The following is a 24,983-nucleotide window of genomic DNA, read 5'->3' on the forward strand; positions in this document are numbered from 1 at the left end:
GCTGGTTTCTAACAAGATAAGAGAACTAACTTATAAAAGGAGTTGTGAACATGCATGAAGTTTTCGGTGTCAGAGTTATTCTGCTGTTGCTGGGGAAAACAGTTTGCATGCTTTAGACCTCAAATTGATACTACGTTGTGCCAGGGAAAGCCAGAAGGATAAGGATAAGAGGATACATAATTGAGAAAAAGAAAGTATAGATTGGCCAAGATTTTCAAACAGAGTTGCATGAAATTAGTTTCCTAAATCCATACCTGAGTATCTAAATAAGTGGCCTAATTTTCAAAAGTACTGAATTGGCATGGAACTTCAGGCATCTCTTTTTGAAAATATTGGCCTTTATGTTTCAGAAGACACTTCATTTCAAGTCTTGCCAATTTCCAAATGGTAATTTCTTTGGTTTTATAATCAGATTTTCCTTGGCAGGGGGAGGTGAGAAGAGAAAGAAAGAAAATAAAAAGCTTTCCTCTCCTCTGCTGCTGTAGGTGATAATGGGGAAACTCACTGCCTACACACAACTATTAGATAAGGTGAGGTATCTTGTACTGGACCAACTTCTGTTAGTGAGAGACAAAGCTTTCGAGCCTTACAGAGCTCTCTCATGAACAGAAGTTGGTCCAACAGAAGATATTACCTTGCCCACCCCGTCTCTCTAATATTCTGGGACCGACAGAGCCACAACTATACTGCATATACACCACTATGACTGTATGGGGAAACACTGAAATTGACTATATACAATATGCTGCATATTCACAAAGTAAATAAATTGGGGAAACGGGGAAAATTTTGTAACTCTCTAAACATTCATTTATACTAATATTAGATGGAACCTATAACAATAACAAGTCAAAACCGGAATGAAGTGTGATTTGTAAACTTGTGTGTGCACTTAAGTACAAATTTGGATCTCTGAAGTAGAGTCAAAAAATTTTCCTCCATGGTCCATTGTGGGGGAAGTCCATCCGACAAATTCAGCATTAAACATTCATTATGAAGTCACGCTACTGGCTATTCTATTAATAGCTATTGGCTATTATGAAGCCATATTACTTCAACTATTTGTTGAATTACAAATTTCATTTTAAAGATTCTTCTTAGTGGGTCCGATAGCCATGCTGAGCTTCTGTGGAGGATTTTTAATAAATGCCAAATTTGCCCCTTAACTGTTTAAACTTGATTAACCATCATTTTATCAGAAATGGAAGAAATAAAGTGATGTAAAAGTTTATAATTAAACTGTTATTGATACATGTTTGGATTAATGATATTTTGATCTGATCTGCTACTAGCTTGTCATTTTCCATTGCCCAAGACAGCACACAACGTTGCATTCTAACATGTCTCTGAAGAGATTATGAAAATTAGCAGACTGAAGAGGATATTTAAAATACCAGAGTAAGGAAAAGGGAGTTCTCTCAATGTCCTGGCATAAAATTTGCTTTCTCTATGAAAGATAACCGTGTTCATTACAACAATATTCATGTTTTCTCCCATCCATGCTCTGTTTAATATCAGTGTGGAAAAGGCTCTCTTAGATTTATGAGTTATTCCTTTAATTTTAGGCACACTCAATGAAGCAGCCTTCAATAAAATTCTTCATACTTTTATCTGGAATCACATCCCAAGTATGGCAAGGACAATGATGAGATCAGGCTGTTCAAACACAGGAGCTCCTTCATCTGTATTTGGTGACAATGGTCAACACAGATGTTTCTGTTTCTACAAGGGCAGCTATTGTTTAATTTTTGTGTTGTTTGTTTTGAAAAAAAAGTCAGTGCTCAAACTCCAGAAATGGGCTCTTCTATACTGCAAGTTCTAGAATAATCACTTATTTCAAAACCAAAAGGATGGTAAGAGGTGGCCCATGAAATAACTTGCCCTTCACCGAAGCACACAATAAATACTTTCCAATGTACCACTCTCAGAGTTTAAAGTTAAGAGGGCACATATCTTTTTCTGTCCAATGGAATTACATGCTTAGGTTTCAAACAGGGGTAGAGCAAAGTCCTTTCAGATTCATTAAAGCATTTATTTCAAATGGCTGTTTACACACAGCTTTTGCTTTCTATTTTTCTAGCCTGGATACAACTGAGGAAGCAATGATAAATTTTTAATCTGAAATCACTAAAATGACTGTTCACAGCAGAAACTGTACACCGTTAATTGTAGACTTGGAGGTAACACAGGGGGAGATTGTTTCAAATTCTTCTTTAATTAAAATTACATAGAATTAGAAGGCACCAACTGTGAACAGTAATGAAATCTTGGTAGTATTGTTCTGTTTATGTGGAAAATAATATTGGGGTATTTAGAGAAGACTGGGTGGCTTTTATCGGAAACAAACGATGAACTATACATTCATGAGCAAAGCAAAGTTCAAGGTCTAAAGAAAGGATTCTCTGATAAATTCAGCCGACATTATGCCTTTCTGTGATTTCCCTGTAAATATTATGCTTGAAAAGGTTAAGAACAGGCAAGCACTGCAAATTACTCTCCATTTATCTATATGCCACCATCAGATAAGACTAGATGCAATATAAATTTTCTCCACACTGCTTTGTCAAAGATCTCAACCTTGACTTAAGGGTAACCACTTCTTCTAGAAACTAAAGGTGGTGGTTGTGTGTGACTCACTCTCCGAAAGGGAAGTTTAACAGTGAACAAGACCGAGCCACACTTTTATCAAGCTCACCTGAGAGCAAACTCGAGATCCGCAGATGAAATACATACTAAGGCTCTAATCCTATATCAGGAGACAAGTTAGTTAACGGGAATCTGAACATGTGCAGAGTATGTGCCAGCAGATTAGAATGCTGAATCAGGTCCTTACTATGAATTTTAATTTCAAACAGACTAAAGACTGTTTAATTTTGAGGTCCAATATTGCATTTCATGTGAAGTCAGTGGGAACTTTGCCTGAACAGGATTTGGGTACTTTATCCACATCTGGGTGTTTTTGAGAGGCGTAAACATTAGGGATAGATGGGAGTTGTTTAAGTGGGACAAGAGAATATTAGGAACTAGAAGTTAATAATTGAACTGGTATGAAATTCAGAAAGCAGCAATGTAGGCTGTAGGAAGAATCACTTCTTAATGAGTTCCATTAGACCTTGAAATATGTGGTCAAGGAACTGGTGTAAGCTCCATTGTTTGAGACCTTTAAAAATGAGAGTGGACAAAGTACTAAAAATATTGTGTAAGGATAAATCTGTATTGGTATGAAGAAGGATTAAGGGTGGGATTTTCAAAAGTTTTGGATTGGAGTTAGGTGCCCAACTCCCACTGAAATCAAATAAGATTTGGGCACTTAACTCCCTCAGCTACTTTTGAAAATCCCATCTAAATGACCTGACAGGTGTTTTCCATCTCTAACCTCTGAGCCAATATCAACCCATTGTACCAGAGTATTGCAGTGTGGTCAGTAAACTTCATGACATTAGAATATCTTCACTTTAACACATTGCAGTGTCTAGACAGAGGTCCAAATTCTACATTCAGGTATACCTTTGCAGCTTTCGTGAAATCAGAATTTGATTCTGAGTGACTCAGGGAATGGGTTTATCCACAGCGTACTCTGTTGAAGTCACCAGTGGTGGATTTGGCCACTAAGGGCCTGCTCCGTAACCCTTTCTCATGCTGAGTCGTAGTTACTCATGTGAGTAGTCTCAGTGTGAATAAGGCCTGCAGAATCAGGTCACAAGTTTGGTATTTCTACCAGGAGTTTGGAGTTTCTGACAAGAAGTGTGAACATTTTCAAAAGAAATGTCTATGGGACATCTCCATTCAAAATCCTCCCTGACTTCAGGCATCTCACTCCCTTCATCTTTTATTCATACCTGTGTTTTGCCTTGATACCATGATTTATTTGGTCTTAAATTGCCAGCTGATAATGTCTAAGTAGACTGGAGTGGGTACGTCTGATATTTATCTTATTTATATGGCCTATGTAATTACATGCTCTTATTATGGTTTCCATCATTCTCCAACTGCCATTCCTTCTTAATGTTTGTTACAACCACTTGTTATCTCTGCTCTTAATTAGATTAAATCATTCATGGAAGAGGCTGTCTTATTCTGTGTTTCCAGAGTGCACACTGGAGCATCAATTCTGAATGGGGTTTTGGAGCACTACAGTAATGCATAAAGAACAAATAACTAATTTCAAAAATAAAGTTCATAAAGTTTCATTTGTTCCAAGGGTCCTTTTAAAAGTCTCACTTTGACACTATAGAGATGTGTGACTTATTTACCATCTCAGGTCCATTTGGGTTGTGAACATGTTATTGTTGAAAACTGTTAAGAAGATTTTACAAGCAAACTAGCTGCTCAGGAATCCATGTACTTCTTACTTAGCAAGATTCTACATATGTACTCTTTTAGCTATTCCAAAATCTTTTTCTAACAAATTTCGCATAATGGGAACATGGCACTAGTCAATGAAACTAGTTTCACAGTTTAAAATCTTCTTTGAAGCCATTTTACTTTGAGTTCAGATCTATGAGACGCTAAATACATCTATAGTTATTTTAATAGTGTAAGCCAGTGTCACTGAAAATCTCAGTATGCAAACTTCCATTAAAAATAATCACATCTTTTAGATGAGTTGTCAAATTGAAGGCCTGACAGCTTGTGATCATTAAAGAACCTATTGCACTTTTCTTAAGAGTGGGAGTGTTTAATCCTAATCCTAACGTTCTGGCAAAATTCCACCTCCTCTAATTACATTCAGCCTAAATACCACCTCAAATTTTAGTTGAATGTAGTATTCTTCTTCAGCTCCTATCTTCAGCTTTTGGGTCGTTTCGCTGTACGCTGTTAAGCTGCTGGGTGCATTTCACCTGAGAGGTGGCTGCATTTAAGTGCTGGATCCCTATATAGCAATTGCTGATTTTCAAATTGCTTTGATATCCTTCTTGTATGCACTGTATAAATGTAGCACTGTATAGATGTAAGAGATACAAAGTTGTATGAAATGCAAGAGTTGTAATTCTGATAGGTCTTTAATAGGTAAGCAGCAATATAAGGTTCTAATTAGAGAGGGACTCTGCAACCAAGACTCAAAGATGAAGGTATCGCAGAAACTGACAGAACCTTCACCATACTACCAATGGTTGGCAGGGATATAATTATAATGGAACCCAATAGAGCTGCTTACGTTAAGAGGCTGTCAGAATTTTTACTACCTATATTTTGAAGTGTTAGCAACATCATTGTAAAAATTAAATGTAGGTTGAACAGAAGTTCTCAGAGGGGGAAAATATTCACTGAAAAATTTAACATGCAAATGAAGTTTTAACTCTGAAATTTTGATGCTCATGGAATGAGAAACTAATATGCCTGGGTGACAGTGTGAGCAGGCATTGTGCTGTCTGTGTGTATCAGTCAAAAAAATCTCCATCCTAAATTGCAACATTTATGCTTTTCCAGCCTGGCTGGGACTGTAATTATGCTCAAGCATGTGGTTGTTTTGTGATATAGACAAATGTGTACTACTATATACTGTTCTCTAAAGTCATATGGTTTGAGTCATAGCTACCCAAGAGACTGCCTATCTTCTTGGGCTGCCATGGCAACAGAGATCAGCTGAGAGAGTTGAGTTAGCAGTCCCCTAGCTTACTTTTAAAACATTAGGGGCTGGTCGAGGGCTCTTCACCAGAAATACACAGTCCTTGAATTCACTTCCCTTCTTGGTACAATAGAGCTTCAGTCTGTTGATTTTCAGAACAGGATGCAATGTCTATCTCTTCTCCCAGACTTTGGAGAAAGTGGTGGAGAAGGGCTAGCTTTGGAGTCCTGGATTCCATTCCCTGCTCCCCCATAGACTTCCTGTGTCACCTCGGGCAAATCACTTAGCTTCTCCATGCCGTAGTTCCCCATCTGTAAAATGGGCAAGACACTTTTCTACCAGGGAGGTTGTGAGGATAAATACAGTAAAGATTTTGAGCTACTCTGATACCATGGTGATGAAGTGAGACAGAAACATAGGTGAGTTACAGAGTGTATGGGATTTCTGATGGATGAGAAGAGTCCATTGGTGACCGAGTTTTCATATGTTTGTACAGCACCTAGTACTCTGGGCCACAATTCCAGCTGAGGATATTACTAATAATTATTATAATGTATTTTACCAGAAGTGCCTAAAGGATAGGTACTTTTTAAAATAAATCCAGATTAAACTAAATTAATTTATGAACTATACAAAAATAGGGGACTAGGATGAAAACATTCAAATCCTTTACATTTTTAACCCAAACCAGGTTTCCAGATCTGGGATGCTAGTTTATTCACTGCCTGAGAAACCCTTAGTTTAATGTTTGGTTTCAGAGTAGCAGCCGTGTTAGTCTGTTTCGCAAAAAGAAAAGGAGCACTTGTAGCACCTTAGAGACTAACCAATTTATTTGAGCATTAATAAATTGGTTAGTCTCTAAGGTGCCACAAGTGCTCCTTTTCTTTTTAGTTTAATGTTGTAACTACACTAGATTCTTACCCATTTGTCAGCAAAGGTTCAGATTCACTGATGCTACATGGATCACAGGTGTTTTTACAACGTCATGCACAGCTGTTGAGGTAGCTCAGTGGTAACACAAGTGCAGCTACCTAGTTGTTCAAAAACAGGCAAGAAAATGTCCAAGTGTAGACAAGGCAAGACTTTTAGTGCAGCTCGTGTGAGACAGATGCTGGCCTGTTAAGACACAAAGGCTATACAGTTGCAAGAATGTAAACAAAATGGGAAAGCAAAGAAGTTTACATAACTTCTGATTTTGCACACATTTTACCCAGGACTTGAAAACACCTTCGTTTTTTAAACTGCAAATTTGCAGATCATTAGCCTGTAATGTGCACTAGTGCCTTTGGGTCTTCTGGAAACAAAAATGAAAAATGATCTCATTAAGGCTGGCCTAATGGTTGTAGCACATACAGAAGACCCAAGTCTGATTACTAATCCCAGGCTCCTTTGTCCCTGGGCTGGCAATGATTGTGAATGCTGATGCTGTAGTAGTAATACATGGGACTGGGGATTATCTAATACTGTTTTATATTGAAATCTGCTGCTAATTAAAGTGAGAGACTGACTTCATAGGGAGTACTGTCCAGTCCCTTAAACCAGGTGGCTATGATCCAGGCTCTTGGTAAGTGCTCATTGAGCCTCTAAAGAAACATAGGCAAGGTCCTGTGCTCTTTGCAACACATTATACTTAATTATGTGGGAGGGACCGTACAATTACGGTCCCTCCCACATAATTAAGCAGATCTAGGGACGTGATCGTTCCCCTCTATTTGACATTGGTGAGGCCTCATCTGGAGTACTGTGTCCAGTTTTGGGCCCCACACTACAAGAAGGATGTGGAGAAATTGGAGAGAGTCCAGTGAAGGGCAACAAAAATGATTAGGGGTCTGGAACACATGACTTATGAGGAGAGGCTGAGGGAACTGGGATTGTTTAGTCTACGGAAGAGAAGAATGAGGGGGCATTTGATAGCTGCTTTTAACTACCTGAAAGGTGGATCCAAAGAGGATGGATCTAGACTATTCTCAGTGATAGCAGATGACAGGACAAGGAGTAATGGTCTCAAGTTGCAGTGGGGGTGGTTTAGGTTGGATATTAGGAAAAACTTTTTCACTAGGAGGGTGATGAAGCACTGGAATGCGTTACCTAGGGAGGTGGTGGAATCCCCTTCCTTAGAAGTTTTTAAGGTCAGGCTTGACAAAGCCCTGGCTGGGATGATTTAGTTGGCACTGGTCCTGCTCTGGGCAGGGGGTTGGACTAGATGGCCTCCAGAGATCCCTTCCAACTCTGTTATTCTATGATTCTATGAATTATGCAGCACAGCCCTCCTTGCCATGGCCAGCCCAAACTGAATAGGGTTTTTTGTGTAACTTATTTTTATATTTGCTTTTTGCTGCCCCTAAATGTTCAGTCCTCTGCAGATGTTTGCACTGACCACAAATAACTGTACTGCAGAATTTGTCAGGGGAAAGCTGGGGGTAAGGTTGGCATGTGGTTTGATATGTTGACGTCCTGGGTGGCTTTTTTGGAGGGTGGGGAAAAGGCAGTTCTTCTGTTTAGTGTTTGTTAAGGTGTTCAATAACGTCAGCCCAGACAACTGTAGATCTTTGTAACAGTAAAAACATAATGGACTGCATCCACTTGGTGAAGATCTGCTCAATTCCACTGAATTCAATGGAATGAGACCAATATACAGCAGCTGAAAATCTGGCTAAAATTTTAGTGCCAGGCCTCTTGTCTGCGTGAGATTAGGTATATCTGAGTTTACAATTCTTGACATGATAATGTAGAAGGGAAGGGATTTTGTGCTTTTCTACTGCAAATTCAGTTGCTTGAGAGACACTTTATAAGAGTTTTCTAACATTTTTTCTTTATAAACACAATATTTTCTCTGTTTATCAAACTGAGATAAGTTGGTAAAAGAAACATCTTTGTATTTGGTGAAATATATAAATACAGAGGGTTAGAAAACATGCAAAAAGGTGTACAGAGAGACTTAAAAAAAAGTGTTAGTTCAAATAGTATGGACAAAATTCAGTCAAAAGGTGGGATGAAACATATCAAAAGTCCATTTCAAGAAAACAAAACCCCTCATCTTTAAATATTGTTACTCATTTGCATAAAAATGTAAAACTTAACAACATTCTTTCTTTTAAAAGAATTAAATATATATATATATATATATATATATAAAAACAACAAGCAAGAAGACAAAACACATCAAAAATGGGAATAAAAAAAATCTTCAAAAGACAAGAAGTTAAAAAAAGAGGGGAGAAAAAGATTTTCAGGGATCCTTGTCATGCAAATCAGTTTGGCGGCAAAAAAAAAAATACCTTCATCTTCAGCACCGTCATTATCACCTAAATCATCTGTCTGTTTCTTTGTAAGGGGACCTAGGATTGAGAATGGAGAAAATGGAGGAAAAAAAAAGACAATTCAAGAATACACAAGACTGAGGAAAAAAAATAGTCAATATTAAATTCCCAAGGATGTTTCAAGAAAAACATTTGTGGGGAGGTTCAACACACACATTTTTGTTTCATTTTTTTAAACTATATAGCAAAATCTCTCCTATAGGGTATGGCTATTAGAAACGTCCAGCAGGAGAGGCAAATAGTGCCTGATACTTTACATTAAAAAAAATAAAGAATTAAAGGAAATGTTTACTAAAAGCATACCCACCACAAACAAATAACCAGAAACTATATTTATCTCCTTCATTCTTAAATTTGAACAGGTGGTGACAATAACAAACTAAAACCAAATTAGCTCTCATATTTGATGAAATAATGTTGCTGATGAATATTTTGACAATTAGTGAAGAGAAAATTTTCTGTGACAAGTGAAGTCAAATTTCTGAGTCCAACAATTTTAGCTCCTGCTTAAAAAGAACAAGCATGGATTTGGCTTTTTAGTTGTTGTTGACGACTCATTGATTATATTCCAATTTAAATACAGCTGTGGACTGAAAATTCCCTGTAACCTTTCTTTGACCATCTGCTGATATATTTGTTAAAAAATATGAAAGTCCCGAAGTGGGCTTTAGAAACAACGGCTGAAATCTTGGCCCTACTTAAGTCAATGGGAGCTACATTTTCCATTGACTTCAGTGGGACTAGGATGTCACACAGTCTATACAAAAATAACATTTAAAACAGAGGCTATTCCAGTCTCAGCATAGGCAGGGCAACTAACATCCTACAATCAATACTAAGAATAATGGAATTAAGGTTTAATAATTCCATTCCATATTCCATGCCAACACAAGTACCATTAACATGTAAGGAGATTCATCATCTCTTGCAACAGAAAAAAAATTGCCCTTCTCTCTTAGCAAGTAATAAAAAATACAGCAGAAGAAAAGTCAAAGGCCGTAATGAAAATATTTCCATATATCATGTATTCCACACACTTATGCACAAACACAAGACAGTTGGAACTCAGTATTATCTTTCCTTTTTTCAGAGCTATCCAATTTCCATGACATTCTGTAATTTGCATGCAAAAAAAGCAATCAGTACAAACACAGGACTCAAGTTAAAAAACGCAGCCATGCACATAGTAGAAAACAAGAACTTTCTCATGCATAAAACAGACAAAAACAAGAATAAAGATGAAACGTGTGTCTCGATATCTATTGTACATGTAGGCAAGAGGCACGCATTAACTTTAAGCACATTGAACAATGAAGTAGTGTTAAAACATTTGTATTTTAAAAAGCTCCATCTACTTCTGTTATGTTACAGGATATTAGTAATTCAACATTAAGCCTGTAATCTGTACAAAGAACACTACAATTCTGATTAGTGCACTTAAACAAAAAAAATCTGAAAATGTTGTTTGTATTGAACCAGGTGCATATGTTTGACAACATAAATAATCCAGGATGTACCATTAAATTTTAGTTGTGAATTTTGAAACCGGACCATATAGTTGAAAACCACAGCTGAATACCTTAATTACTGCATCAGTCAGGAGAATAGTTTCAAGCTCATTCTAAATACAGAACACTGGAATTATACATCATAAATTCAACAGAATTTTACAATTACACCTGCAAGCAATCATTCTGTTTAATTCAGAACCTTGGTGAATGCAATAGCTCCTGCTAATGGAAATCCTCAATATAATCGCTACAAAATATGATATCTACATAATGTGACCCTATCTAAATGCAGGTAGCACCCTAATGATTTGCTGCTATCATTCTCACACCATAACTACTACATTCCCGAAAAAGGACAAAACCACTAAGTATAGCAAGGAAACTAGAAGATCATTCACTTAAAGGTATGTTTTCAGTAAAGCATACAGGGAAGAATGAACTATTACCAGTTCTAAGAGATATGCATATAGTAACCAGGAATGACATGTTACAGTTAAAAATATGTATTCTTTTTAAGGGTTTCTTGACAACGTTATGTTAAAAGGAGTGACCGACAGGCAAACCTAGAGACATCTGGAAAGACAAATGTCTCATGTATTTCTGTAAATAAATTGGGTAGAGGGAAAGTTCTCCTTCTCAGAAAATATTTAATTGCAAATTGAAAGATGACTAATCCCTTATTATAAGGCATGTCCCTCATATGGTACATTGTGTTTCATATTTGTCTAAAATCAATATAATCCCATATCTTAACAGCAGTCATACAAAGAATCAAACACTGTTATGTAAAGTTATGATCTTGTGCTGCAAAATGACACACAGTACAGCGAAACATGTCCCTTACAAATAAGCTTAGCCTCTATTTTTCAACAAGTTGTCTTTTGTTTCTTTGAAACGTAGGTGGTCACTTTGCTGGTCAGCTTGCTACATGGCCATATGCAATACACACAGATCCCAATAACAGTGGGAAACACACTGTTAATGGAATCAAATGATCCTGAACACACTTCAGGCTAGCATAGTTTAACATGGTTTGTCTTCCAGTGTAGTCCAGGAATCCCAGATTTACATTTAAATTCTATCAAGTCTAAAATAAGAGGCTCAACTAATCTCCCCTCCTGGTGGGGAGAATTCAATCATACCATTGCCCTCCCTCCCCTGGATATTCTTCCAAGATAGATAGTAGGTTTGATTTCTAGCATGACCTGGCCCATTCCTGCAAACCTTATTGGCTGCAGCATCCACTTTGGCAATGGCCACCTCAGAGCAACAAATGCCTACCTCTTTGGATACACTTTCTGCCATGGGAGATCTACTTCCTGAGGCCACTGATGTGGTTGAAACCTAGGTCATGGTATCACAGTGTAGAGAGGCTTCTGTGATGATCGGTACTTTCCTACCTCTCAGGATGTATTGCAAGGCATCATTAATGTTTGTAAATGCTCTGTAGTCCTTGGATGAAAGGTTTGTTTAAGTACTATTGGTCATGTGACTGTCCTAACCATTAAATTCCAAAAGAAAGGCACTGTAACCTTAAAGAAACAGTGGCAATTTTTTGTTTGGATATCTATGTTAGGTACTTATAAGGCCCCCATAACCATAGTACCTGAGGCTAGACAATATGAAAGCCTTCTGAAACACCAAAAGCAGTAGTAGAGTAGCATAGACTTGGCTTTCCTTTGCTTCAGCACTGCTTCTCATTCCAATATAGTAAATAATGTTGACTATTTCCTTATTCTCAGGAATAATAGACTCCACTGATTAATAATATTGCTGTGTCTGCCTACTAGGTTAACTTTATAAGATAAGGGTTCAAACCTGCAGTCCTTAAACAGGAAAAACTCCCACTGAAGTCAATGTGAGTTCAACTCAGGCAGCAAGAAAATAAATCCTTATGGAAAAATCCTACAGACTGTAGCAGTCAAGAATATCCCTTCAATAAAAAATTTAAACAAGCTCTGGAATTGTATAGCAGGGACTTAATTCTTAGTTAAGTTCAAATAAATATTTATAGAAAGTTTATGTTTATTCATCTATACCTTTGCCAAAAATAATTTCTACAGCCATTTATTCACTATTAGATTCTATGGGGTTTTTCCATTGGGGAAATAATTGGTTTTGATTTTATATTTCGTGCAGGTGCTAAAAGCTAATTAAACAGAATTCACTAAATGGTAGCGAGACAGGGGAGACAGAGCAGCATAAAATAAAAGCTTCTTAACTTTCCAGAATTATTTCTTATGGCACCAGACTACTACATTTTTCTATATAAGTGGCTTTATATCTGCTTTTTCATTCTGTTGTTCCACTTTTGCCTCTTAATATCCTTGATGAATGCTCACTAGTTCCTCTTATTTTTTCACTCATTCCACCTAACCCTTGTGCATCCATTAAGAAAAAAAATCCTTTTATGATGTTTATAAAATAGCCTTCAAATATAAAGAGCAGCTCACTGTTCTGGACCAAGTTGTAACTATCATTGCTGCATCTTTTTAATGCCATAAATGTTACCTATTGGCACACAGAGCAGGTATCTTAAATTATGAAAAAAGACTGAAACCTTTAAAATGCTGATGCAGGAGTGATTTATTTTATCACAAAACTCTATAGCGTTTGAGTACCTTCATTTAGATGACTATTGTACCTGGCTTAGATAGTCTGTCCCATAACTTGAAATGGGGGAAGGTGGTTTTAACAATGGAACAATATGGGTACTGCCAAGATTCATTCAATGGGCTACATTTAGTTCTGGTTCCACATTAACTGCTCCATACCTGTTACAATATTATGATATATTTACCTTTAATTTACGTGAGTTCCTATCCATCTACCACTATGCCTTCATCAATAGCATAGAAGTTTTGATTGGACATTTAAAGATCTATGAAATAAAATTGTATTTGTTCATTTTAGACATTTGGGGCTATAAAATAATATCCAAGGTTTTGTTGGATCAGATGTCATTTTAGAACATTAGGTGACATGGATTCCAACTAGAGTAAATTCAGATTATTTTTTTTAAATAACATTGGTACTTTTCAGGTTTAATGATTTTTTTTTAATTTAATTTGGGGATAGTATCAACCTCCTAAGACCTTTACACTCCATTATACTCATTGCTTGCAATTCTAAAATCAGACATATGTTTACATATTCATACAAGTCTTTATGACAGCTGCCTGCATAAGTGTTATGAAAAATTGGAAAGATCCATTATGATGGTCATTTACTGAATGGTGGTATAAAATAATTTTATTAATTTAAAAAAATAAAAATAAAATAAAAAAAACCATGAAAAGCAGCTGGGGGAGAAACATAACCAGAATTTCTTTGGGAGGAGATTTTCAGAGGCACAAATGACCCTAACTTGGAGCTAGGCTCCTAACTGCTGCCCACACTGCAGTGGGGGTGTGTGATTGCAGCAAGTGTTGGCATACCCAAGCTAGCGTGGGTGCTAACAGCAGTGAAGCTCTGGCAGCATGGACTTCAGTGTGGGCTGTACAACCTTGGGTGTGGACCTCAGCTACTTATTATTGGTACCACTGCTATTAGAACCTACACTTGTATAGCGTGGTTTTGCCAGTTGCTAACCCCTTTCTTCATTGGTTTCAGAGTAACACCCGTGTTAGTCTGTATTCGCAAAAAGAAAAGGAGTACTTGTGGCACCTTAGAGACTAACCAATTTATTTGAGCATGAGCTTTCGTGAGCTACCTGTCTTATATGATTGTTTACTGTAATTACTTTAATAAAAAACCAGCAACACTGTCTGGCACTTATTACTGCCTTCAAAACCCACCTCGACTCTCCCTACTTGTCAACTCTTGTCTTAGTTTAGGTCCCCCGCCCCATATTCACTCCTACTCCAATGATGTGAGCTTCAAATGCCCATTCATCAGCTTCTCAGACAATCATTTCTGTGTTGTCTTCCACGCTGCTCCTTGAAAAAGATTAAGAAGCTTCCTGGACTTATCCATAAAGTTCCTGCCCTCTACACACAAAAATAACCACTGAAGACTCACCTATGAGAAACTTACTGACATTGGTGCACTTGAGGAGTAAATAGATTAGATTTTACATGTCCTATTTATTCATATTTTCTAATTAACTGTATAATTGTTGCTCCTCCCATCTGTTTTCTTTTCTCTCTTTAGACTGCAAGTACTTTTCTGTATGTACCACAGAAATAAAATAAATACTAAAACACAAAAGACAAAAAATTGTTAAGATCCACACTTCCTGCTTTCCTCAAGCCTTTCAGCTCCCTTCTCATAGATACAACCTGATCCTGCTTAAAAGCCCATTTCCAAATGTTCTGTCCAGAAGAGGGCTTCAGATATAAATGAGGTATGATAAGGAACTGGGTTCCATTTTTGACCGCTGCAATTGCTATTGGACCATGACTGTGTGCATTTCAACTGTTCATACAAACAAACAAACAAAAAAAGATTATGGCATCATTAGTCTCTACAGAAGCTACGTTTCTTTGTCTTCGTTTCCACAGATCCTAATTCTCCTCTAATGAACCTTATAGAACCTTTTTTCAGCTAGGCTAAGGCTTTTGTGAGCAAGTACTGTAGTTACACCTGCAGGTACAAAAAAAAATAGGCACAAAATTAATTTACTAATTGCACCCACAACAAGGAACCCACTTTCTGTGAAAGCTTACCTGTTTAATTGCATACTCTTCAATCACCAAACAGGCTATCCTGGCACTGCTTACCTACCCACTGCTATATTTCTTTACACCAACATGCTGCTGAGTAGTTAGGACGGGATACCTAATCCTGCAACCTCGACTTTCATGAATAGTCACACTTGAGTCAATGGGTTAGATCCTGATCTCTGTTTACCAGTGTAAGTAAATTCCAAATGTATATGGGTGTAAGTGACATCAGAAATGGGTACAGTGGTGCTACTCATCTGAATAAATTTTGCAAGAGCAGGTACACTGGCAGTATGCAATTTTATTTTATTTTGCTTATGACATTGCTGTGAATATTTTGTATGGAGCCAACTATAAATCCTTATCAGATTGTAATTAAAGTATATATCAGGCATTGTGGCCATCCAAGGCTTTCCTTTACATAGGAGGCAGCCATTTAAAAAAAAATACCAAAAATCACTTTTATCCTAGCAAATAATTAAGCTTATGCAGAATAGCTTAGCAAGCAGTCTCCTCATTAGTGAGACATACAGAAGAGCATTCTATTTAGGGGTGGCAAATATTTTATTCCCAGCACAGTGCAGCAGCCAAATGTGTCACTTTGTGGAGATGTGGCTGGAACACACTGCATGCTCTCACACCAGCCAACAAGTCTAGTACTTTTAGAACACAATGTTTAAATTAATGGGCAATGCGCTGCATTTAAATGAAGGCCCAAACACTGGGCATGCGAGTCCCATGGATTTTGCTGGGACTATTTATGCCATTAAAGTTCCTCATGTGTCTAAGCACCTGCAGGATCAGTCTCTATCGTCAGAAACACCTAATAAATATTCCATGGATTGTGATAGCACTTACAAAATGTGTCAAAATTCCAATTAAATCTTATTTTCGTAGTCATGATCACTGCTTTCTGGTAATAAGTTAGATAACTATCAATCTTTTTTTATTCCGGGTACTAATGTTCATAAAACGGACCGGAAGAATGAAGAAAAAAATCTGATAGTCTGGCAATCAATCTTTCTGGCTCATTTGAGTACTGGAAATCACACATACCTATTGTAACTTCTTAGCCACATTGGCTTCCATCACATATACCAGATGTCAATGCAAAAGGGAAAAATATCAGGGTAATAAAAACCATTAGGGTTAGAGTCTATGAGCTTGGTTCACTCCCAGTGGCATAGGGGGGTGGAATAGGCACTTGGGATAAGGTCGCAGTAGTGCTGCCCCTCCCATATGGATTTCATTGGGAGGAAGGGGGAGCAGCTTTAAATTACATTGGGGCTACCCAGGAAACTAGGGAGAAAAAAAAATCAAGGCAATTAACAAAAATGATGGCTGGATAAGGCTAAAATACAAAACCTCAATGCCAGAAAATCTAAGGTTGAGGATGGAATGCCAGTCTCTGAACTATAACTTTTATTTCATAGATTTCCCATTGTAACAAGATGACCATTATTTATACTGTTTTTACACATTCTATACAGTAAATCTCAGTGATAACAATAAAATATAGTTATTGTTTCGACAATAGTTGGTTTTACAGCATTTACCAATCACAATCCCACTCCTTAATCCATGCAGTTTTTAACATTTAACTTGCATTAATAATTCACTTTGTTTTACAAATATTCATATTCCAGATATGACACTCCGCTATAATGAATTCATTCTTCCACAGCTGCTCTGTCAGCTGAATTGAAAGTGCATGAAACAATTTTCTGTGTTCATGAGTAATGACTAGGGCCTAGATCCTGCAAAGACTTATACATATACGTAACTTGAAGCATCTTAATAAAATCATTGAAGTCAACAGGCTAAATGTTCAGTTAATATAAAATTGGTGTAGCTCCACTGTATTTGATGGAGCTGTACCAATTTGCATTCCGAAGATTTGGGTCAACAAGTCAACTCATGTGCTTAAAGTTTAGCACACACACACAAAAGTGTTGGCACGATTGGGCCTTTAATTGAAGGGTCAAATTTATGCCAGACAAAACCCCATGGAGTTACACTAGGGATGAATCTGGTCCATTACTGGACTTTTAATTGGCAGCAAATAGTATTGAAGGTACTCAAATAGCACATACTAGATGTGACATAACTCCAAATTGTCTACATTACAAATATATTCTTCTTTATTCTATTTGGAATCTAGATGGCATACTAAACTCTTGTTACAAATCTCAGTTAAGTTCCTCTAGAATTGTAAGAAGGATATGAACTCTCTTTATTCTATAAGCTTCCAAAAGATCTTATTCAGCTTATGTGGTTGAACTGCAAGTTTGGAGTTCAAAGGTCCACAATTCAAATCCCAGCAGAAGAAATTGGCCACACTGTCATCTATCAATATTCAAATACTTTCACTTTTTTCAAAGGTCTCCAACATTCATGCTGCAATGGCTGATTTAAGTGTGTGAAGCTTTCACAGCATAAGAATGTACAAAGGGATACTGTTGCTACTGAGGAAGCTTCACTGCTTGACACCAGGTCATGAAGTCACCACCAACCTTAAGGTATGTTGCCAGACAATATCCACTGCTACCAACTGCCCAGAATACCTAAATAAATTTAGTACAACCAGTTTAAAAATTGACATGCAAGGCCTAATTTTTACTATACTGGGGAGAATCATGAAGTGCAATCAAGCATGGCAGGCCCAGGATTTAGCATAAAAGTACAAGTTTGTCAAGTCATTGTGACATTACTCATCATGGACCCAACTATACTTCCTTCAAAAGAATCAACTTTAGTTAAGGCAGTACACCAGTTCTATAGGCCTGGACTATGACGAGAGATCCATATGCACAACAATAATCTCTTGGGACCAGATTCTGGTAACCTTCTTCATGGTGGGTGGCACTATATTCCACAAGTAACCCCATTAATTATAGTAGTTGTTACAGTGGCTGTGTAGTTGATCTGTGGCACAGCTGGGACTAGAACCAGGCCCTAGATACTGGAGTTAACCGCTGCCCATGAAAAGTAGCCATGTAGAAATAACTGCACATTACAGAGCAAATCAAATTAATCTATAATATTTTCACAAAGTAACCATGAATTATAATTGAGAATAAAGCATTATTAGGCATGAATTAAGTTCTGCCCAGATCTGCCACTTAGACCACATCCTTCCAGGCGTGTGTTGTCCACTATAACCTGTGTACTGTTTATAATGCACGATCTCTGAGAATGTAAGGGCTGATGTAATCAAATAATTACAGGTAAACCCTCATTATCTAGCTATCTCAGAGGGCATCCAAAATCATTGAATAACCAGGCCTTTTGTAGTAGCTGTAAAGGGGGCCTGCGGGTGTTGCTTAGATAGCATCTTTGCCTGGCCCACCACAGGAACATACAATAGGTCGGTGGGCCAGGAGTTTAAAGGGAACGATCTGCTAGCCCGGTGGCCCATTCACTCACATCAACCCCAGCTGAACAGCTTCCCTGCAATGGTGTGCATAGCTCAAAGAGCATGGGAGCTGCCTTGCCCTCTGCTACTCCATCCCATTCCTCTGTCGCAGAGACAAAACGTAGGGAACAGCAGCCCTGGAAAGCTTTGTTGATATTTTAGCTATTGACCTGCAGGCCACATAGCAGAATCCAAATACATCTTTAAAATTCACCCAGCACAGCACTTCAAAAGCCAGTACTGTACTGGGAATATATTGATATTGTTGGAGGGCATGCAGCTTGTTGTTAAGGGAGGAAAGCTCTAACCTTTAGGGAGAAAGGCACTCCTTCACTTCTCTGCTCTCAGCCAGTGGCTCTCAACCTTTCCAGATGACTGTACCCCTTTCAGGAGTCTGATTTGTCTTGTGTACCCCCAAGTTTCACCTCATTTAAAAAGTACTTGCTTACAAAATCAGACATAAAAACACAGAAGTGTCGCAACACACTGAAAAACTGCTTACTTTCTCATTTTTACCATATAATCATAAATTAAATAATTGGAATATAAATATTGCACATTCATTTCAGCATACTATACAGAGCAGTATACTATATGTATACTATACAGAGCAGTATAAACAAGCCATTGTCTGTATGAAATTTTAATTTGTACTCACTTCTCTAGTGCTTGTTAGGTAGTCTCATAAAACTAGGCAAATATCTAGATGAGTTGATGTACTCCTGGAAGACCTCTGTGTACCCTCAGGGGCACATGTATCCCCCAGTTGATAGCCGCTGCTGTAAGCCTTTCCCAGGACAGCAAATTTGGGAATTATATGGTGCAAAGAGACTTGTGGAACACCTGTGCCATAGTGAATTTCACCTTGAATAACTCTAGTTTGTTTCAGTTAGACACCATACACCATGGTGTGTGAATGTATTTATGCACCTGTACACACATGGACATACAACCACACCTTACGTGTTGATTGTTTTCCTAAATTGTGAGCTTTTCAAGACAGAACCTGTGTTTACCCGTTCATGTAGATAGCATCTAGCACACTGCGAGTGCTACCAAAAGAAAAATTATGAATGCTGAAAATAAAATCAAAACCTCATACTAATAATCTATTGTTCAGTGGGCACCATTCACACAAGTTTGTTGCATTATAAAATAGTAACACTTCAACTTAAATGTTTCTCCATAGTTCAAAGGATTTAAGGGCATCCTTACAATATTCCTTAATTGGGACATTGGCAGCTAGCTAAATTAAACATAATTATAATTGCCCTCATTACCACGCCTTTTGACAGAATCAAAGTGCATAGCTCTCAAGAACAGTGGTGGGAAAGTTCAGAGGGCAACATATATTTCAAAGGCTATCTAAAGAAGTATGAGACATGGGGAGTTGCACCAATCTTCTTATACGTATATACAGACTTTTTAGAGGAGCAAAGTTTTTAGGCAGGAAAATTCAAAACATCTTGGCACTGGAGTGACATTGAACAAGAATAGTACAAGCAGTGTTTGAAGATTAGAAGGATCAAATACATGTCATAAAAGAGTCATTTGCATTCTGACATGTTTTCAACATTAGCGTAGCTCTTGTTTTGAAACTACCATTCACTTGTTCTGCATGTTATATTAAGCATTCCCATACGGATACATAAAGCTCTTATACTGAATGAAGCATGAAAAGAAATCAGCACAGCATTTCTAATGCAGTGGAACTAAAAGACAAGCACAGAGTCTGAGGCCATGCATTTAGACAGCTGCAGTGGACTCCTACACAGGAACAGAAGGTTCAGAACAGATGTAAACAGAAGCCCTCTTCACCCACTTACTATTTAATAGCTGAAGTTTGCTGAAGTTAGCGAACAGGAAATGGCCAATAAAAATAGACAGACTCACAAAATGTCACGTCTAGGTACACAGAATAGTTTTTGAAAAGTACATCAAGTTTAAGAGCAAAATGTCAACATGGCCCTTGCTTCCACTCTCACAGTACTCATTAAGGTGAGAGTTGACAGGCTGGGGACAACATAACCTGTCTAATTCTTATCTAGTGACAATGCCAACACTCTGTGGAGAAAGGCAGACAAAATGCATGCCAGATACAAATGTAAGGTTTCCCAGCATTTGACAGACTCTTTTCTCAATTCAAGATTCTCCCCCCCCCCGACGTACTTATTTTTAGTATACTGTATGGACATAATTAGCAAAATTACTACACTGGGATTTTTAAAAACAGGTAATAGATTTTATAGTGAGTGTTTTACAGTAAAAAAGTATTTTGTTCATAAGGCACGTGTGTAGAGCTCTTACATAAAGGTTTAAGAACCACCTTGACGGATACAAAAACTTGAAACTTGCAGATACTGAAAACTTGAAACTTATACAGCAGCTGTGTTTTGATGCAGAAAAATATATTTGATCCCAAACTGAATTTCTTAAAACTCTGGGCCTCAAAAGGTAAAAAGTTACCTGTGAAAAAATATTAAATCATTTGATCTTCTGAAAAGGAGAGGGATCTAAGGTAAGGCAATTCTTTCAATAATTTTTAATCTGTTTACTGGATCACTAGAGACAATACAGGATAAGAGGCTGTGAGCTGTCGAAAGATCTATTGATTTCATATTGCAATGACATCCCCTCCACCCTATTGGTTCTCTCTCCTCCTCCTTCTATTGTAATAAAATATATAAATATTTTTAGAAGAGTTTTTCTCTTCTTTGCCTACTTTGTATAATTTTTAAAGATAATTTAAGCCATTCAAAACTCTAGACATTGGCATTTCATTATTTTGTGAATATCAGAACATAAAACCTTTTTAAATGACAGAATGCCTTTGATAGCAGATCTGTCACATTTTTTCCAGTTCAACTCTATTGGGCACACTTTCCTTTCATCCCCATTGAAAGAAGACAGGGAACTATCATGAAATCAACAACTGTATTTCATATTTGGATAAAGAACATTGGACTGAATCTTCGTGTCTAATCTGGATTTAATTTTAAGGGTGAAAGGAATTGCAGAGCCACTGAAATAATCCAGGCATGCTTTGTCGTTAATGTGTTTGTTAATTTCTTTTTTTATTTTGCAGTGTACTCAGTGCTAGTAAAATATGCTCAAGACAAACCCCTGCAGATTGAAGGTGTTTTTTTTTTTTAAATCCATAGAATATGTACAGCCTGGGCAGCAGCACTGTAAACAGTTCCCTTACATATTAGAGAAGAATAATTCCCTTCATTGCAGGAATTACTGAGTGAAATTCTATAGCTTGTCTTAAGATCATGGTCAGGCTAGATGATCACAATGGTCCCTTCTGACCTTAAAAACAAATCTATACGTTTTCTCATGTGTCCTTGAAAATGTATTTCATCCCTGAACAGCAGGAACCACATTGAAGGGGTGAGGACAGAGCACTCAACCCGCTGATTCAGTCCTCAACCCTAGTGGTGAGACTGCAAACAAGGAAGCCAGTTAAGATGATGATTGTCAGACAACTATTAACTGGACCAAAACCTGCTCATTTCACACAGGCCACTAAGAACCTGTTTGAATCTACTGAGCTGTGCTGGATTTGAATGGATGAACTTGAGCTGACAGGGTCCATAACCCACCATTAATCCCTGTACCATCCAGTCACCCTGGAGATGGTTTCAATATACTAGATAAATATCCTATGGATTCACTTCTAGATCCAAATTGTGCGTTGGCATAAGCATGGATACCAATGGGAACGGCACCCATTTGGAATGGGAATTGCAGCACTGAGTTTTGTTCCCAACTTCCTGAGCTGTACAAAAAACTTGTGATCTCATGCAGTCATAGTAATAATGTGCATTCTATCCTCTTAATATGGCAAACAGAGCTTATAAAACCTCTGGGACAAACCTTTACAGTGTGACAAAAAAAGACAAGCATCACTATGTAAACTGACTTCTGACCAACTTAGAACAGGACAAGATGTTTTGGAAAGTATCTTTGCTAAAATATATCTATACTTTTGCATAGTCAATTTCACAAGTACTACATACACCGTAAAGGACAAAAAATGCTTATTAACAGGCATGCAACAATGATACACTAGCAATTTCTTTTGTGCTACAATTTGATCTGACAAGACTTCCTCCCAGCTGAAGTTGCATTACACTTTGCCATTTACAGACTACTCTGCAAATTAAGCATATGCTAATAATATACCAACTATCTACAAGCAGAAGAGGGGGGGGGAATCTTCTACTTGAGACAATAGACTGTAAAGGATATTTCTCAACTTTTCTCTTGGAACTTTGTTTTGAAGCTGGTCCCACTGGGACAAAACAGGTCTTTTTCTAACACAAAGGCAATTTAAGTAAACACTGAACTGTCTTGTTTACGAGTTGGCCAAAGGTTTCTTTCATGTGCCCTCTTGATAAGGAAAACATTATTAATACAACATGAGGTAAAAGAATTACATTTTTGTAATAATGATACATATACAATTATTAAGCACATCATTAATAATCATCTGTCTTGGCAAACGGTCCCTGGGGTAACACCGGAATATCTTCTGTTTAGTACATAAACCTACAGCCATGCTTCTAAAAGAAATTCAGCATGTATTCCCTATTTCCCTGCTCCAGAGCCCACTGAAATCAATGGGAAGACTGACCTTGAAGACTGACCTTGACTTTAATGGGCTTTGGATCAGACCCTAAAATCTTAAAAGGTATAATTAATAATCCAATTCTATCTTACTGGGCAGAGCAAACTCCTTTGGCAAACACAGTAATTATATTTGTACATGTAACTGGCCTTCATGGCTCAGGCATCTTTTATATATTACTGATAGTAAACGATATTTTTAAATCTTAAAATACCAAATTATAGCTTAAAATAGGGGAAGCTAGAGTTATTCACACTACCTAGTCCCTGTGTGGATGCAAAGGATTGGGGAGGTCAAACTGGATTCTTCTTGCCCACAAACCCATAGTCTGAGTACAATTTCAATACTTGCTTTCCCTTAAATAAAGGAGTGAGCAAGGCTAACACCCTAATCATAGTAGTTATCCCAGATAGATGGGAAAGACTGAGTAGGAGGAGAGGCCACGATCCTTTCATTTCTCTGAAGTCCAATGCCTTTTGGATCACATACTTGGTATGAATCTACGTGGCCCAGTTTAAGTACTTTCCTGTTGTCAGGGAACACAGATTTTGGAAAGGAATTTTGACTTGGCAAGAGAGGAAATGAAACATTTTGGGCAGAAGATATTTACTAAGCTTCAAGATCTGGCTAAAACTGAATTGGGTCCAATTATTAATAAAATAAATGAAGACTGTGGTAGATGGGATCAGCTACATCTCTCACTTGGGGCAAAATCAATGTCATCAAGCAGAATACTTTCCCCAGACTATTTTAGGCTGTTAGGGTTGTGCCAGCAGGGATTTCACTTTATTACTTTAAGAAGATTAATGCAATTCTTCAGGAATACTTGTGAAGTAATAATAAAAAAACCAAGAACAGAACTACAGAAATGACTCTCCTCTCACACAGTTTATTCACCCTTCCAATTTCACTGACGTGAACCAAGTTACTCCTGATTTACATCAGCGTGAGAGAAGAATTAAGCACATTTTCTTCCACTAGAGAGGGTGGGTTTACACTTCCCAAAATGAAAAATTATTTTGTTTTGTGTCTGTATTTAAACTCAATCCTGGATGACCCATACATCAGTTACATTTAGAAAAAGAACAACACTGGCAACTTATCCAGAGCAGGAATACTTTAAAAGCAAATGTTTAATTTTAAATGGAATGAAATACCATCACTACCACCTAGCTTCCTTTTACTTGTTGTCTAAGGACTGTATGCATGATTCTCCTCTCACTCACGGTAATATACATCATGAGAAACAGCACTGAAATCACTGGAGTGAGATGATATAAAACAGGTGTGAGAAGAATCCTTTCATTTCTTTACAAGGAAAAATGAAGTGATGTTAATTAGAATAAGGTGATCGAAAGAATGAACATAGTGGACTAACAAATGGTAATTTTAATTTTTTTTAAAAAGCCCAATCTGTAAAAACTCAACATGCTTAAAAATAAAGTAAAAGGTGTGTAGCATCAGTTTGGAAGGTGATTATGTAAAAATGGCACCTTCTTATTCAGATATTCTTTGTGAGTGCATTAAATACCATACCTGCTTCTGTACTAACTAGATTAAAACGAAAATTTTTACTCATTAACCCTGCAGAGCCATCACAGTGATGAGGTGGATTCTATTTTTCCTCTTGCATTAACTGGATGATTAACTAAATTCTAAATGTAGAATCTCTATTTTTTCCCCATGATGGAAAACCCCCCATTGACTTCAGTTGGTGCTGGCCCTTAGTTATTTAGTAGAGGCTATAAAGGCTTAAATCAATACTATTAAATCTAGAAACTGTAAATTTAATCCCCAGTGATGATCAGGAGGACTATCTTCATGTTAGTTCTGTGATGCAAATGAAGGGGGAAGGTTTTAGAAATATGTGA

General features: G+C 37.3%; 1 protein-coding gene across 13 annotated transcripts in view; it reads right to left on the minus strand.

The window, feature by feature from the left end:
* NLGN1 (neuroligin 1) overlaps nucleotides 1-24,983 on the minus strand; it is a 581,547-nt gene that overhangs the window by 290,437 nt on the left and 266,127 nt on the right. For 9 of the 13 annotated variants that reach the window (XM_048862807.2, XM_048862812.2, XM_048862815.2 and 6 more), the window contains one exon: nucleotides 8,848-8,907. The exons of the other annotated variants lie outside the window; for them this stretch is intronic. In XM_048862807.2, the coding sequence (XP_048718764.1) occupies nucleotides 8,848-8,907 (60 nt within the window). The remainder of the gene's footprint in view (nucleotides 1-8,847; nucleotides 8,908-24,983) is intronic. 13 annotated transcript variants of the gene reach the window in all.

This window comes from Caretta caretta, chromosome 9, assembly GCF_965140235.1.
Source record: "Caretta caretta isolate rCarCar2 chromosome 9, rCarCar1.hap1, whole genome shotgun sequence".
Lineage (NCBI taxonomy): Eukaryota > Metazoa > Chordata > Testudines > Cheloniidae > Caretta > Caretta caretta.